This window comes from Stegastes partitus, unplaced genomic scaffold (genome assembly GCF_000690725.1).
Source record: "Stegastes partitus isolate 25-593 unplaced genomic scaffold, Stegastes_partitus-1.0.2 Scaffold515, whole genome shotgun sequence".
Lineage (NCBI taxonomy): Eukaryota > Metazoa > Chordata > Actinopteri > Pomacentridae > Stegastes > Stegastes partitus.
This window is the reverse complement of record NW_007578246.1, coordinates 411,755-428,363: the sequence shown is the minus strand read 5'-3', so window position 1 is coordinate 428,363 and position 16,609 is coordinate 411,755. Positions and strand designations below refer to the sequence as shown.

The window sequence follows — 16,609 nt, the reverse complement described above, 5'->3', positions numbered from 1 at the left end:
ATTTTACTATTATTTACTCTAAAATAATATATATATATTAATTCACATGTTAAATGTAAAAAAAAAAAAACAAGCCAAAACTCTAATTTGTTCTTTTACGATGTTTGACCATGAATGTTTTGCAGATATGTGCCATTATTTGAAAGAAAGGTGTGCATAATACGGATGGAAAAATGGGAAATCTTTCTTTTAAGCTGTTATTTTACAGATTTCCTCATTTCCTTGAATTAAAGATAATAACCACTAAAATAATTTTTAAAAAGTTGTTAATTTACATTGTAATTGTAAAAAGAACCAAAAGGAAAACAGGTACAAACTCTTCATGAAGTTAATATTCAAACATCTGTAATTTTACCAACAGTGATTTGTTCTTTTACAATGTTTGACTGTATTTAATTATACTTAAATCAGCAAAACTGTTGTATTGTTTTGCAGATGTTTGCCATTATTAAGACAAATGTGTATATTAAGGATGGAAAAATGGGACGCGTGTGTTTTTAGCTGTTATTTTACAGATTTTCCCAGATCTTGTAAAATGTGCGAAACAAAAGTATTAATTTTCACACTTACAGTTAAAAGAAACAAACAAAAATAGGCCAAAATAAACTGTAAACAATGTCCACATGTATTTAAAACTGCTAAAAATCTCATTATTTTACTGACCGTCACATTTTTAACAGTAATCCATTATTTTTTTTCTGCCACCTTCGCTGCCAGAATGTATTTTTTGACATTTTTAGGGAAGTCTGTTGTTCACATGACAAAGTTGGTCAATTTCACTACACGAGCTCTAAGCAAGGCCACGTCAAACCTACCTGAAGTGAGTTGCATCATCATATCAAGACTTTCTTACAGTGTGTTAAGTATTTCAGTTGATTTATTCTAGTTTATTAGTTAGCTGGAGAATGGAAGCTCACCTGGAGAGTTGGCCATGGAGGCGTGGAAGACGGAGAAGTTGATGAGAGCGTAAGAAGCCAGGAAGAAGTTGGAGATGATGGGAGCGATGATGTTCAACTCCGCTGGGAGACGACAACAGAGACGTTCAGTGTCAACAATCAGGACTTCAACCTGCTCAGGAGCTTTGAAGGTAAAGACCTACCGATGAGGATGAAGGCGAGGCCGATGCAGAAGGTCAGGACGTAGCCGCGGAGGGGCTCGTTGTTCTTCCCGTAACCCTTGGCGAACACGCCCAGCCCTGGGTAGATGTTGTCCTTACAGAGCGCCTGGAAACCACCACAGCCTGGATTAATGCCGTGATTTCATAAAGTTTTATGAGTTTAGCAACTTTTGAATCGGGTTAAGGCCTGGATGGAACGGACTGGACCAGCCTTGGACAACCCTCTGTGCATGAAACCAATCTGGACCCATCTCAGAAGTCTTCACTCAGGATTCAGGTCTTTATTCTATGAATTGAGTACGCTGTAGTTTTCCTCCGTCGTCAGGTTCTTACCAAGAACCATGAAATGTAGCTAAAAGTGATGGACACAGCTACTTAGTTGTCTGACTATGGTTTGAATAGAAAGGAATCTTCACATCTTCTGCTTCCTAGCATAAGCCCCATTTGTGCAGTAGCTGTTTTTGTCTGTGGAGACCATTGGTGGTATTTAACTTTCTTGCACCTTTTTGGTATTCCCATTTAAACGTTAGGATTAAATGTTCATCCTTGACGTCTGAAATCAACGTCATGTAAGAAACGGATTGTTTTTTGGTAGATTTACAGTCTTACTCCTTCCAACAAACAGTGAATGTTTAGAATGATGCACGTTTGACTTACTGCTGTTGGCAAAGTGATAAAAATCAATCTGTGTGACAAAAATAAATGAAATGTTTGGTTTCTGACCTGGAAGACTTTGGGCGCGCTGACCAGCGAGGCCAGAGCCGACGACAGAGTGGCTGAAAATATCCCAGCAGTGATCAGAGGACCGAAGCCCGACACCAAACTCATCACCTGGACGAAACACAGACACCTTTAGCTTCACACTGACCAGCCACAGACTGTGTGTAGATTACAGCCCTGTTATTGTTTAAAGAGTGTGTATGACATCACATAATAATACGTAAAAACAAGAGTTCAAAAATCTCATTGAATGACTGTAGAAGAGCAGGATACTGAAGACAAGGCAGGATAAGAACAAAAATGCAAACTCCTTATGTCAACATTCATAAAGACAAACCAAATATTTAAAGCAATGAAACCCCAACAGTCAAATGCAGTTGTGACTTGATAATCGACCCTTAACAATCCAGAACCTGCTATCCGACAGGTTTTTAGGAAAAACCAACAGAACCCATAAAAACAGCCTTAACATAGCGACAGCCTTGGATTGTGACTCCGACATGACATTTAATGTCACCAATCAGGATGACGGCGTATTATCTGACTGAACAATCCCACAGATTGGCTACGTTCACACTGCAGGACTTGATGCTCAATGAGGATTTCTTTGTGACTTCCTTCACGTTTCCACTTCAATGCGACTTGTATGTGATCTGCTGTGTGAACTTCATACGAGCCAAAAGTGTCCCGCATGCGCAGAAGAGGACACGACGACGTCACACGCAGCGAGCGTGCTCAGTGTTTATGGAAGTAAACATGGATGGTAACGGTGGAGCGTATCTGCCACTCCCCCGCCGCCACCGATGGTGGAAACAGAAGTGTGAGCGCTAACTAAACTAGCATCAGCAGCCAAGTACTGCCTGTGTGTTCTGGACATTTCCACCCCGTCAGAGCGCTGCCCCGGGGTGGAAGTGTCCCCCGACCGCACCGAAGGTTCTGATATTCATCATTAATTGGGTCTGAATATCCAGAGAGCAGAAAGTTCTATTGGGACCAGCCCTACTAGTTATTATAACAACTATGAACAATAATGAACAACTAATGAGCCTTCCAGCATCAAGCCCTCCTCGTATCTGGACCTCCGTCTTGACAATCCGACATAGAAGAAGGTTTTACATTTAGTGTCGGATTATCGAGTCACAGCTGTAATAGTTTTTTTTTTTACTGTATATGACACATTTAAAACAACGACCTTTGTGCCAAAGTGCTTTTCTATCAGAGAAATGAGACTTAATTTACAGAACCAGTTTAATATGCCTGAGTAAATGCTATCATTAGGACCCTCCAATGTTTTATGAAAAACAACTTTATTGGTATAATTTAGGTAATAGGATGACGACCCCACGATATTATAGATATATAAAATATGTATATTATATGTAATATTATAGGAACTGCTCCGATTTACAAGGAAGAGATCTCTGGCAGAACCAGGCTCAGGGAGGGCAGACTGGCTGGGGTGAGGGTGAAGGGGGGAGAAACTAGAGAGCATCGGATCACAGGGTGTAATAGGTTGCAGGAGACGTTCATGTCTTTAGGAAGGCTTAAAAATAAAAATAAACCAACCAGCAAACTGGTTCCCAACACAAACCAGTCATGTCTCAGTGGGAATCAATTGGTTTGCAGAACCAAAAACAGCCACACACTGCAGTGGTTCTGTTGGCAAAATGCATCAGTTCTCTATTCTGTGTTTGGTTCTGTTGGCCCCGAATGGAACTTGTGGGTTTAGAACAGTGCCGTGCGGCGTCGCACATCTCCACCACTGTCCAAATGGGACAACAGTTCCTAGATATGTCAAGTTTGAAGCACATTTTGCACCCGTAGAAGGCAGCAAGGCAAATGCAAATAGAGAAATTCTAGCTTGTCATTAAACAAGATGATTCCTGTTGTCAAACCCTGATGCTCACCAACATGATGTGGCGTCTGTTGGCATGAAGGAGGACCACAAACACACCGATTAGACCAACAAATGAACAAGAATTAGAATAAAACCGCTGTTTCTGTCTGCAGCGACGCACGGGACCGCACACAGTGTCAGCGATATCAGTGTCAGCGAGCTGTGCGAGTCCGTCTGTGCGTGTGTGTGTCAGTTTGTGTGTCTGTCTGTCTTTGTGTGTCTGCGCGAGTGTAGGTGGACGCCGTCAATGCTCTCATTCAGCTCCGACCAGCGAGAACCTTGTGACTCAAAACAACAGCAGCTATTATCTCTGCTGCACTTTGCACTTTGTTTGGGAACAACTCCGTCACGCGCACACACACACACACACACACACACACACACACACACACGCTTGCACACAAACACACACATGCACACACACAACCTCTGCATCTACATTTCATCCACATGCACAGAAACAGGATCAGAGCTGCAGAGTGACGTGATTTAAACTCTTGTTAAACCAGAGCTGAGCTCGCATGCGTCATTTATAAACCTGTTGATGTCTTTACAGCAGTGACGTGCATAAAATCGATATTTCGATCAATATTTTCGATCCAGTTCACATAAGAACCCACGAGTATCACAGTGTTCGATTTACGTGCAGAAGAAAGTGACAGAAGGTCGTTAGACTGTAAGAAATGAGCGTTATTTGTGTTCTTTGTTATTTTATCGATTTTCCCTGTTTTGTAAATTTGGAGAAAACAATGGGTGAAATTACAACAAAAACACAAAATCAAAACTGTGAATTTCTTTAAATCACTTCCAGGCAAAACATCCATAATTTACCAGATAATTACATGCAGCTGTACATTTCTTCACTGTAAAATTACATAGGTTTTACCATAACTAGCTCCCCCTCAGTGGCCTTTTTAAATGTTAAAGGTTTAAAAAAAAACTATTGTTCAGGCCAAAAAATAAGTTTTTAACCAACCAAGTTTGAACATTTTGAATGTGCTACGTTCCGATAGTAGCTACAGAGTTGGTGGTATGTCGAAGAATGTTAGCAGCTCAAAACATTAAAATGTGTGAAGTGTTTGTCTTGTGATGCAAAACATCTGTAAAACTTTTTGCAGTTTTATATATCTTGACTGTAAAACTACATCATCTTACCATAATTAAATAACCCTCTTAAATTATTTTAAAGAAACAACCCTAAAAAAAAGTGTAACAAAAAAAACAACCCTAAACATTACTTAAAACTTAGAAGCAGCGATACAGAGTCGGTCATTTGTGAAGAATGTTTGCGGCTCAAAATGTAGAAGCGTGTTAAAATCTACGTCTTATCATGAAAATACAGTGACGTGATAAATAAAATGTCCATTTAGCGTCGCATCAAGCTGCACCAGTGGTATGCTAGTATGCTAAGAAGGCTAACTGACAGCTGTTAATCCGACAGCTGGAGCTGCAGTCAGTGTTTCAGTCAGAATGGTGTCGATGTGTGGACGATGGGAAATAGGACAGTGTTGTATCCTGACACGGCTCCACCGCCAATGTGTAGGCTTCCATAGGAAACAATGGCTGTGGGTTGTTCTGTTCACGTCACGCTCTGCCAGTGTGTGCTGGCCTTTATGTAATACGAATTCCTGAGATTCTCTGTCCTCAGTGAAGTAAATAATAATAATCATGATAATTCCCAAAATGTTGCTTCGTCTTGAAACCCTCTGTGGAATTCTCACTTTTATTTAGCATCCTGGGCGTTTCTGTGGAGGACAACTGGACTTTCCTTTATTTTATTATTTTTTTGAAGGCGTTTCTCATCCAAGAGGCTTTCTCACGTCTAGTCGTGAACAAAAGTTTAAAAGCACTTGTAAAGACAACGTATATCATTGCAGTCTTGAGTTTCCAGTCAGCCCTAGAACTCTAAATTTTCGATGGTGGAATCATTGAAACACATGAATGTTTGCCACAAAAAACTGTTGCGCATTTTGTGTTTTTTCGTAGATTTATTTAAGGTCTTCTGTAAATGTGACGAAATCTACTGTGTCAAAAATAAACATAAAGCAACTTGAATTGTTAGTTTTGGTGATGCAGAAAGCTGTATTAATCAGATTTTCTTAGTTTCATGACCTCTTAACGTCTCATGAACGATAACAGTTGACTCCAGCTGCTGACTCCTCTGATCCAGTTTCAACAGAACCATCTGATCCACTCATCAGACTCAGACACTACAGTGGGAAAGTCTGAGGAGCTCGGCGAAGATCTGGAAAAGCAAATCACTGACTTGAAGCAATTTTGGCTACAATCACCAGAAATATGTTTGGAGTAGAGAAGGTGAGACCTTTAAACCCCAACAACACCAAAAATACCATCAAGCCTGGTGGTGGCAGCATTATGCTCTCGGCCTCTGAAAAAGCAAATTATCAACTTGAACAAGTCAGAAAAGTCACTTGGAGTTTTTTCAAAGTCCAGTTATAGGAGTCATTGTAAACTCAAGACTGCCATGATATACATGGTCCGGTACAAGTGGATGAAAACGTTTGTAGACCACTGTACGTATATTAATACCTCACCTGGCTTGCTGAACATAAAGACACGTCTCAAGGTTTGAAAGTTGAGCTCAGTGGAAGTTACCTGGAAGTCGTTCATGAGGCCGTACTGACATCCGCCCTCCTTACAGATGGAGAAGTCGTAGCCCAGCGTACAGGCAGCGTCTGTACAGTTTACGGTGTCGCTAATGGTGTCGTTGTGGTCACCCGTAGCATCTCTGACAATGCAGGAACCTGCAGGAGGACAAACCAACATGTACACTGATTAGATGCAGCAGAATCCAGTTCCAGAAAGACTATCAGGCCTATTTCAAAGTGTACAGAGCTATTCTTTCTCCATTTCTTTAAAAAACAGGAGCTGTCAAAACTTAACACGGCACACCTTGCCAATATTTATCTTCAGCAGTCTTTTCATGTTCATGCACTGTTGATTTTGGATTTCACGTAATACAAATATGTAAGCATATTATCACGACTGTACCTCCCTAAAAATACAGCAGTGCAGTCAACAGAGCTGAGAAATCTGAGAAAACTAAAAAAAATTTAGTGCACAGGTGAATAAATGTTAAAATCAAGTGTCTGGTGTGAACCTGTAGAGAATGCAACGGCCACGTAGGTGAGTCCTGTGATAAGGATGGCCAGCAGGGTGCCCTTAGGGATCGCCGACTGAGGGTCCTGAAGATGGAGACGTGTTTAGGTTCAAATATATATTCAGTTTAAACATTTCAAAAAGCGGATGTAATGCACAAAAGAAATTAAAACTGATGCAAGACATAAGAGCATTCAAAGACATTTTTGAGTTGTCTAATCAGTTATTCTTAAAATGCATTAACAGTGTCAACATGGTCAAATCAGCCAATAAAACTGAGATATGGAAATGTGTGTCATCTGCATCAGTGGAAATGGATGCTACATTTGAACAATAGCAATGGCAGCATGTAAACAAAGAAAACAACTGGGGCCCAGGATTGAACCTTGAGGAACACCGCAAGAATTCTTTTACTTGCTCTTAACAGAACTTCTCAAGAGAAATGACTGTTGTCTTCATAATGTTTATTAATTCCCATTTTGGAGTTTTACATTAGAAAAGGTGCCATAATTTAGAAAAAGAAAGCCCTCCAAAAAATGTAGTATGCTCCCTTCAGATGGTTTTTGACTTTTTTCAAATAAGAGTTTGGCATAATGGGAGATGTAAGCACCTTTTCCAATTGATGGACTGAGTTTTGCTTTTCTTACTGTTTCTTACAGCCATGCATAACGTAGCCTTTATCGCCACCTTCTGCCAACACTATGCAGCCTAGCTGTTGTTGCAACATTTCAAAGGTTCAGATTCACTTGACAAATGTGTGGAAACATGGCTATAAAGTGGTATAAACCTCTTGAGCTGAACCACAATTCAGTCAAGGTTGTGAACCTGCTAAACGTCTGAGAGCAACCAAAAGTGAAATCATAGCAGGAGTACTGATCAAAAATAATGTGCGACCTCCTATCTGTGGATGTCAGCAAAAACAAGATTTTAGGAGCATGCTAAATTCTATAAAATGTCCTTTATGTAAGTTCCAACTTACAGTGAGGTCTCCAGAGATGTTGGCTCCAGCCAGAATCCCAGTGGCTGCAGGGAAGAAAATAGCAAACACCGAGAAGAATGTCTCGTCTTCTCTGAAGTCTGGACCGAAATTCTCAAAAAGGATGGCAGCTGTATGAGGACAGAGCAGGAACAAGGGGATATATACACCAGACTATTGATTTAAACTCTAGCAAAGGATGTGTTGAACTGATTAAAAACCGAAGCCAAGAACGTTATTATTTTATAGTAATTCAGACTGACTGTGGTAGCCAAAGAACCCTTTGGGCTCTTTGCTTTCTGCTGGCATGAAGGTTCCTATGAAGTAGTTAGCGATGGCTCCCAGCAGGATCACCAGGAGGACAATCTGAGCCTGATGTACAAAAAAACACACAGAGAGAAAGGAAGAGATGTTAGATTTTCTCTGAACCGGCTAGCGAGGACATTTCCTAATGTGTTTCAGTCTGAGGTTGCTCTCTAACGCTGACAAATAGCACCACAGATTTTCATATGTTGGTGCAGATCTGCAATAATATAGACTTTTTTAACGTCAACTACCTTTACACCTACCATAAACACTACTTTGTCCTTCGAAGTACTAAGACACCAAACTTGAAAACGCTGCAAACCATTTCAGTTTAAAAATTCTGGGGTCGTATTTTTGTCCGGACAGGTTGTAGTTGTCAATAGGTGTCCCTGACTCGTCACAGTCCTATCACATGCCCATTTACCAAAAGAATATAAAGATATCAGCCATGGCTAACAGTGGTTAATTAATTGTAGATAATAAATAAGCCTACAGGTGTTGCTGACCTGGTTGTTTGTGCTTGCACATTTAAAGAAACCTCTGGTCTGACTTTTCACTGTTGTTGTTCTGTAGTATTTTCTACAGCTAAGCAGCCAACCACCTGCTTCCTGTTTACAGCACCTACATGTCCATTGTCCACCCAAAGTTAATAAAACTAGTCCAGAAGGAAGCACGGATGTTTGTACTAAATTTCATGGCATTCCATCCAGTAGTGGCGCTCAACAAACATCGTCTCATCCTCTTGAATAGACAAATATCTGGACAACATTTGTTTCAAAACCTTTCAGTAGTTGTTAATAACTTAAGTGTCTGTGTTTCTATCTAATTGTGAAGTGAATTTGAAGAGAACTTTTGACTGTTGCCAAAAAAGAAAAGTCAAAAACAAAGCAACAGAAGCATTTTCCCAATCGCTAAAAAAAACAACAAAAATGTCACCCGGTATCAACCATGTTTGATTTCTGTACGGCGATGAAGACAATAAACCACAAAATGAAAAACAACAGACAAAAACAACTAATCAGCCATTGTTCTCAACATCAGATCCTTTTCAGAAAAAAGTGTTTTCATCTTCCAAAAAGCTCATTAATTGATTTATTTTTTTTAAAAGTCAAGTACCTCAAGCGAGCAGGAAGTTTTTTGTACTTTCGCTGTTTTCATTAATCTTTTCTAATACAATACTTCATAATGTGCATACATTTTTTTGTGGAAACACAGCTCATGACAGCTGTGCCACTAAAATCGTTAAAACTTTGGTTGGATCATGATCTTCTAACAATACCGACTCGTAAATGTCACTTAACATTTGGAGGCCTCAGGCTTTACATGATCTAAAACAGTCTTGAGTTTCCACTGCTTTTCAGTGATGTTATGGAATCTCAGTCCTACCTTGGCTTCCCACTCCATCCCAGCTACAGAGATTCCCAGCAGCAGGATGACGGTCAGAGTCCCGACGATACGAATGTCATTCAGTTCGTCAGTCATCAGGGCGTCAACGTCCTGCAACCAAAAACCAAATCAAGTTCAACAGGACAGTCCGTTCGAATCAGACCTGAAGAGGTTTGAGTAGTTACACCAAAGAACTTCTCACATTAAGCATCTCGACGACGGTCTCAGCAAAGCCTACAACATACATGGCCACAGCCACGGCGTTGGCGAAGGCGAAGATGAGGCCGATAGAGCCTCCAAACTCAGGCCCCAGACTCCTGGAGATCAGGTAGTACGCCCCACCTGGACGGAAAGGATTTCAGATACAGTTCTTAGTGCAGAGAAAACCACCTAGCACCATGATGAACTGACCTTTTACGGGAAAATTAATGCAAAATATGTCCTGAAATGTCTTTTGAATGTCCTGAAAGTTACTTTTTGTAACTTTCGTGTACATATTCTAACAGTCACAGATCATGGACGCTCTTTAGAAACAATGGGACATATCAGATCGACATTTAGAAAGTAGAAGCCATTGGGTGGTTTACATCTCACCTCCTCGTACGAAGCCATTGGTTGCTATAGCAGAGGTAGACAGACCGGTGATGGTGGTGACCACAGTGGCCATCAGGATGATCGCAATGGTCAGTCCTGTTTTACAAAAACAAGAAAAAGCTGCCAGGTTACGTGTATAATTGAACGTGTATAGTCGGGTACCTACAGCGAAGTTTGTACTCTGGTGGTTTGTGTGGTCAGACTGTCAGTCGTTGGTGTCGTTGCTTTTTTTTTAATGCTGTTAATTTACATGACGCAGTTACCCTCAACCAAACATGGCATCTGTTTTCACTGTTTACGCAGATGACACAGAACTCTATATCTGTGATGATCTGAGCCATGACATACGCAGTTAGAGATGCAAAATTAAAAAACTATTTTAACAGACCATTTTTCAAAGCTGTAGAACCTCTGTTATGGAGAAAAAAGTACCCACTCCACAGTAGGGGATGTCTCAGTGGGTAGCAGCCTTCTACTCTTCAACATCCAAGTGAATTCACCAAGTAGACTAACATACTAATGTCAATTGCTCGATTTCTTGCGTGCTCATAGAAATGCCGTTTCATCCAGTAACTGCTGCGCCCTGGTTTTGGTGCACTTTAATTACCATTGCAGTCAAAGCTGTTGGATCTTACACCACAGTGGAAACCAAAAGGCTGAAAATCGCCAATAAAGGGGCCATTTCTGTAAATGCTCATGCTACCACGCTCTGTTTCAAGCTCCTGCAATGGAAATCCACCCAATGTTCACTGCATTGAATTTAGATTCTCCATCTGCAGGGCTTTGTAACTGGGCACGCTCTGTACAGCTACTGCAACACCAAAATGATGTAGACATGTCTTTTAACTACACATATTTTCTGAAGCTACCTTCTTGGTTAAGATTAAAGCATGCAAGTAGTTATTAGTTAGTGCCTCAGTGTGTCCTTTTCCCACCACACGACCAATCCTCACTTTTCATTATTTGTTATAACTTAAGTATTTATAGACCTTTGGCCATTATGGTTTTGGTTATCATAGGAGCTTCAGCAAAACATAACTGGACCTCTTTTAGATCCTTTAAGACGTTTCACCTCTTGTCCAGGAGGTTTCTGTAAATATTGAACATCTTAACTGTTTTTTTTTTTTTTTATGTTGGACTAAAAGTTAAGCATTATCATACTAGCTGCTTGAAGAAAAATACTAAAACAACTAAGCTTTAAAAGTAAAATAAAATGTAAATGCAGGTGTAAGGTTTCAGTTAGACTGACACATTACTCTACAAAAAAATCCTCTAGGACCTCCTCTGGACTTGTTGCAGTTCTCTAAATTGAGCTGTTACAGGTTCCTCCAAGAACCGATCAAACCTCAAATGTCTAATCGCCGTGATTGATTGATATGTATGTACCGATTCCAGCCTGTCCGACGATCCAGGACATTCTGATGAAGAGCATCACACCCCAGATATTCAGCATGCAGCGGATCTGAAACACAAATAATGAACATTGTGGGGATCACAGACTGTATTTAAAGATGGACAGCAGTCTCCTAAATGTTTAATTCCTATGCAACTAAACTTTTTCTGAATTAGGCTTTGAGGGAAACATATTTTCTGCTTGTTTGTGACATTCAAATCGACATATCTTGAGATTTAACGACGCTTTACAATTGAAACACGACACGAGGAAGCAGAGTCTGTCTTTAGCTGACACTAACCAGGACTCCTTTGACCCAACCAAACTTGATAGTTCCTCCTTTCGCCTCCTTCGCCGCCAAAGCCGCCGCCTCCTCGGCTGCCGACGGCTCCTCCCCATTGGCCAGACCTTCCTCAAAGGGCTCCTGATGACCAACCGCAGCCAAGATGGAAAGAGTCAGTGAGAGAACTGGATCAAAGCTACGAAACCTCAATAAAATAGCTCAGAAACAGCAAGTAGTTGGACGATACATCCAACATGGTGAAACATCTTTCTACAGCTGATGAGCAGAGGAGAGAGGAAAAGTTTGTAGAGGCTGTAAATGTAAAAAGACTGCTGACTATCTATAATACGTGGAGACAAAACGACCGCAAAGAGACACAAATGCAGTAAAAGACAACATCCATTAGTTCTTTGCTCTTTTTCAGTAAAAAAATAAAAAAATAAGTCCTGGTTTTAAAATGAGATTTATTTGTGGATTCCCAGTAATTTTTCTTTATCTGGGGGAAACCTGAGGCTTCTGGCTCTCTGGACAGTTACGAGCTTTCCCCAGTTGTTTATAAGCTCACTGCCGATGCACAATGAGCGTCTATGCTACCTTGAACGTGGGCGTCCGGCTGGGGAAGCCTGCCGGGTCACGACAGGCTGCTTTGTGTTCAGGGAGGTTTTACCGATGGCTGAAAAACGAACCGACTTCTGTCAGGTGGACGCAAAGGAAGGATAAAGGCAGATTAAGTCTAATAATTGCATATTTCGACTCAAAAATCTGGTCTTTTCTAGTATAAAAGGATTATTTTGTGCTTTAAAATGAAGGTTCTTTGACTTGATTCAAGTAAAATGGATTTAACCAGAAACTTTATCCTTAATAATAATAATATTAATGTTCTTATTTAACCTGGACAGAAGGTACATGTCTCTGTGGAGGGTTATTTTACATTAACCAGGTTGCTTGAAATTCACGTTTGTGATTTTATTTACTGATTTGTGTCTTATGATGACAAGGTTTTTAATTTTAGCTGTACTCTTGGTGCACTTTCAGCCAAGCCTGCGTGTTTTATTGCTTACGTCTCCAAAATGTAGCCTCTGAATTTAACAGAAGTCTTTTGCAGGGATTAAATAGCCATTCTACTTTCAGGCTCCAAAGAGATGAAAAATTTAAATTTTTTCTAATCGCCCACATTATTCTGTAGAAGAACTAACATGCTCTTACATTTTCACGATAAGAGCGTGCCTCTAAGCCTAGAACTAATCTGAATATGCAAGAAAAATGTGAATAAATGGGGCTTTTACGTGTTGAAATAAAGTTATTGGTACTCATTAAAAAAAAAAGAACTCTGAATGAAAATAAATATAAACTAAATAATTTTCCCGTTAAGTAATTCTGTTGAAGCTAGATCAACTTTTACGAGATAATTTTTAATAATGTGAAGTAAATGAGTCTTACTTGATTATATTCAGTTGAAACTAACTCTTGGAAATTAGTTGAATTAATGAAGTTGACATTAATCAAGTACATTAAGTTAAACCAACAGAATTACTTGATGTTGAAATGTGGTTTCCTTTAGGTCCATTCAAATCTGGATTTACTCAGTTTATCTCAACCTAAATGAAGTTAATTCATGTTAATCAGTTGGATATGATGCCAAGATGATTTTCATCCTGGAAACATGCCACACTTCAGTAAATGTAACATGGAACCAGTTTAGGTCAGATTTTGCTGTGAAATCAGATATTTTAGGTGATAAAAATCAGTAAAAACAAACCAAAAACCAAACTGTTTATTGTTACTTTGTCGAGTTCGTCGTGCAGCTCCGACAGCGACGGTCTGGTCAGCTTCTCCCCCAGAGGCGCAGCCGTCTGCCGGTAGAAGTCTATGTTCGGCACCGCGTCGATGGTGTTGTGTCCGAACGTCCGCATGTAGTAGGTGTTGGAGTGGGAGTCGGAGATGTGAGTGTGTCCGGTACCGGTTGAGTGGAGGCTCACCGAGTCGCTCTTCGCCGTGTCCGGTTCGTGGGACACATCAGGCGGGAGCCCGATGTCCATGGCGCTGCCCAACGCGCCCGGATCCATGAAACCCACCACCCGGAACCGGCCTTTGGACTCCTCTGGAGGCCGGGATCCGTCGGTGGAGCCCGGGGCCGGAGCCGGAGCCGCGGAGGACCCCTCCGTCACCACATCCACCTGGAAGCGGCTCTGAGGGGAGCCGGTCCTCAGCGACGGTTTCTGTCCCGACATGTCCGCCCGGAGAGACTCTGGGAGCAGGAGTCAGCCACGCACCGAACCGTTGAATACGCACCAGCTCCAGAAGCAGAGAGGAGCCGCAGCATTTAACGCCGAGCAGCCAGCGGGAGAGAAATCATAGAACCGGAGTCCAGATCAAAAGTTCCACACAGTCATTTACTCTGCTGGTGTTCGCTGGCAGACTCTGGATGTGGATGGATGCGCCAGGACGCACGGCCCAGATGTGTGCGTAAAGGACACCAAGTCTCCAAGTCTCCAGCACACACACACACACATTTTAAGGTGTGTGTGTGCGTGTGCGTGTTTGTGCGCGTGTCAAACAAAGACATTTGTCATCGGTGCTGGTGACACACTGAGACATTCACTCAGATACGCACCAGCGAGGCAGCAGCAGCAGAAACATTAGCATAGCGAACAACAGCCGCTTTCTCTGCCTCAACTCTTGATGCTGGAGCCAAACACTGGACAATAAATACAAAGACAGCACGACTGGAGACAGTTAAACCGGTTTCACTCGACAGATTTATATTTATTCAGCTCAAAAGTTTAGATTCTGCCGGCAAGTTGGAGGCAGGTCCACCAGAGCCTCCTGATGGTCCAGACTTTACAGATGTGGGATGCTGGATTCTCTCACCTGATGCAGGAGGTTCTCTGTCTGTGGTGCTGAAGGAGTCACCTGCTGATGGGTGGCATTTAAAAACACTGACCCCTTGTGGTGAAACCTTAGACTGCAGGACCAAAGTACAGAGTCGTGGCAACAGCTTTTTTCTGGACTCTTCATGTGTCAATTCTTAGTGAGTTTTGTGTTTGGGAACAACAGACCAACTGATAGCCAGGTTCTGACAATTAGTGGAAACTGCAATTTGTCTTTTTCTGCCATTTTCTTGAAACAATACTTTTCTGTTTGGTGATTTTTGTTGCAAGAGGCTTTATTCAGACTGATGAAGAGAAAAACTTCAAGTGCAGTAAATCGAAGGCGGCGGGCGCCACGTTTTGCATAGAAACACCTCCGTGGACGCGTTAGATCAGAGATGAGGGGAGGAGCGTCATGTGAACGGAGCTCAGCTGAGCTGGTTCAACATCTGGTCAGGAGGCCTCTTGGATGCTGTACTATGGAGGTTTTTTGGGGGGACGTCGAGCCGGAAGGAGCCACAAAACTCTCTGGAGGGATGATTTATCTCATCTGGCCTCAGCTTAACCTGCAGCTACCAGGACTGACCCTGGATAAGCAGGAAAAAAACAGACTTGGGTGGTACCTGGTAACGGCAAAATGGACATTCATAGATGGTTTATGCACAATTTGTCTTCAGAAAGTGGTGAAGAAATGCAAACACAACATTAAACACAGCTGGAACGTGTTGTTTACGTTGTTTTGATGCAGAAGAACGTGACGTTCATCAGTTGACTGGAAACATTCTGCCTTTTCGTTCCCTTCAGAAATACAAATTGTTTTCTTTCCTGTATTATTTGCAGATTTCACTAAACTTACTGAAGGACATGTTCTCCGTGAATTCATGCAACAACAAAAAGCAAAAAGCGGAGCATAAAGATTCACCAGAGTGCAGGAAGCAAAGTGTTTGGTGCTCAGCTCTGGTAGAGGCTTCTCGTGGTCACCACAGAGCTGTTGTACCTGCAGGAAAAACAGCAGCAGACACTTGATTTCATTGTGAGAATACCAGTCGAGGCAAGCAGGCGAGCGGTTTGTTTCTGAGGTGTTCTACCTGGAGAGGTGTGAGGAGTGATGAGCCGTCACTAATGTCTGGCTGAGAGGAGCCGAGGAGGAGGAGGAGGAGGATGAAGATGAAGATGAGGATCTGGTGGTGGAGTCCTGACCGTGGCAGAGACGCTCTCGACCACAGAAACACAACGATTCCTCCAGAGGAACCGCAGGAATGCCGGCCAGAGCTGCGTTCTAACAAACAAACAAACAGAGAATGCGATTGGATGGCCTGTGGGCAGGTGCGTTTGTTTTCCTCACCTGTATGTACCTTCATCAGGAGCCTCTGGTGCTTCATGTCCTGTCTCCACGGCATCACGTACAGTTTGGGGATCATCGGGTGACGGGCGGAAAACGTCGGGATGTGGCAGGAAGTTTGTCTGGGAGCAGATCTGACAAAACAGTGTTTAAAATGTTGTTAATTAAACCTGAGTCATTTCATCTCCACTCTCTGTTTTCTAATTAAAATATTTTTTGGGTTTTTTTCCCCCTTGAGTGCACGTCATTTATAGTTCTCCAACTTCACAGTTTTTACAGTTTTGTTCTTTAAAGAGAAAAGTTCTCTACAGTCTGGAGACAAACGATTTGTATGTGAAGCGAAATGTGAAAATGAGAAACACATTCATGCAATTTGAAACCAAATGACACTGTTTTGACATGTTTTTTTTCACAAGATTCTTTTTACCTGAAAATACAGTCGTGACTCGATAATCGACCCGTAACAATCCTAAACCTGCTATCCGACAGGTTTTTAGGAAAAACCAGCAGAACCCATAAAAACAGCCTTAACATAGCGACAGCCTTGGATTCTGACTCTGACATGACATTTAATGTCACCAATCAGGATGACGGCGTATTATCTG

General features: G+C 41.7%; 2 protein-coding genes across 2 annotated transcripts in view; both read right to left on the bottom strand.

Moving 5' to 3' along the window:
- LOC103361591 (solute carrier family 12 member 2) overlaps positions 1 to 14,281 on the bottom strand; it is a 26,653-nt gene extending 12,372 nt beyond the window's left edge. Inside the window, exons 1-14 of the mRNA XM_008287709.1 lie at positions 13,577 to 14,281; positions 11,811 to 11,933; positions 11,503 to 11,578; positions 10,117 to 10,212; positions 9,725 to 9,864; positions 9,523 to 9,633; positions 8,094 to 8,202; positions 7,834 to 7,961; positions 6,856 to 6,940; positions 6,351 to 6,499; positions 1,841 to 1,948; positions 1,100 to 1,223; positions 918 to 1,019; positions 758 to 815 (exon numbers count right to left, since the gene is read on the bottom strand). Of these exons, the coding sequence (XP_008285931.1) occupies positions 758 to 815; positions 918 to 1,019; positions 1,100 to 1,223; positions 1,841 to 1,948; positions 6,351 to 6,499; positions 6,856 to 6,940; positions 7,834 to 7,961; positions 8,094 to 8,202; positions 9,523 to 9,633; positions 9,725 to 9,864; positions 10,117 to 10,212; positions 11,503 to 11,578; positions 11,811 to 11,933; positions 13,577 to 14,023 (1,856 nt within the window). The 5' untranslated portion in view covers positions 14,024 to 14,281. The remainder of the gene's footprint in view (positions 1 to 757; positions 816 to 917; positions 1,020 to 1,099; positions 1,224 to 1,840; positions 1,949 to 6,350; positions 6,500 to 6,855; positions 6,941 to 7,833; positions 7,962 to 8,093; positions 8,203 to 9,522; positions 9,634 to 9,724; positions 9,865 to 10,116; positions 10,213 to 11,502; positions 11,579 to 11,810; positions 11,934 to 13,576) is intronic.
- Positions 14,282 to 15,213: 932 nt separating this feature from the next.
- LOC103361581 (testis-expressed sequence 43 protein) overlaps positions 15,214 to 16,609 on the bottom strand; it is a 3,239-nt gene continuing 1,843 nt past the window's right edge. Inside the window, exons 2-5 of the mRNA XM_008287699.1 lie at positions 16,018 to 16,126; positions 15,751 to 15,941; positions 15,585 to 15,659; positions 15,214 to 15,249 (exon numbers count right to left, since the gene is read on the bottom strand). Of these exons, the coding sequence (XP_008285921.1) occupies positions 15,614 to 15,659; positions 15,751 to 15,941; positions 16,018 to 16,126 (346 nt within the window). The 3' untranslated portion in view covers positions 15,214 to 15,249; positions 15,585 to 15,613. The remainder of the gene's footprint in view (positions 15,250 to 15,584; positions 15,660 to 15,750; positions 15,942 to 16,017; positions 16,127 to 16,609) is intronic.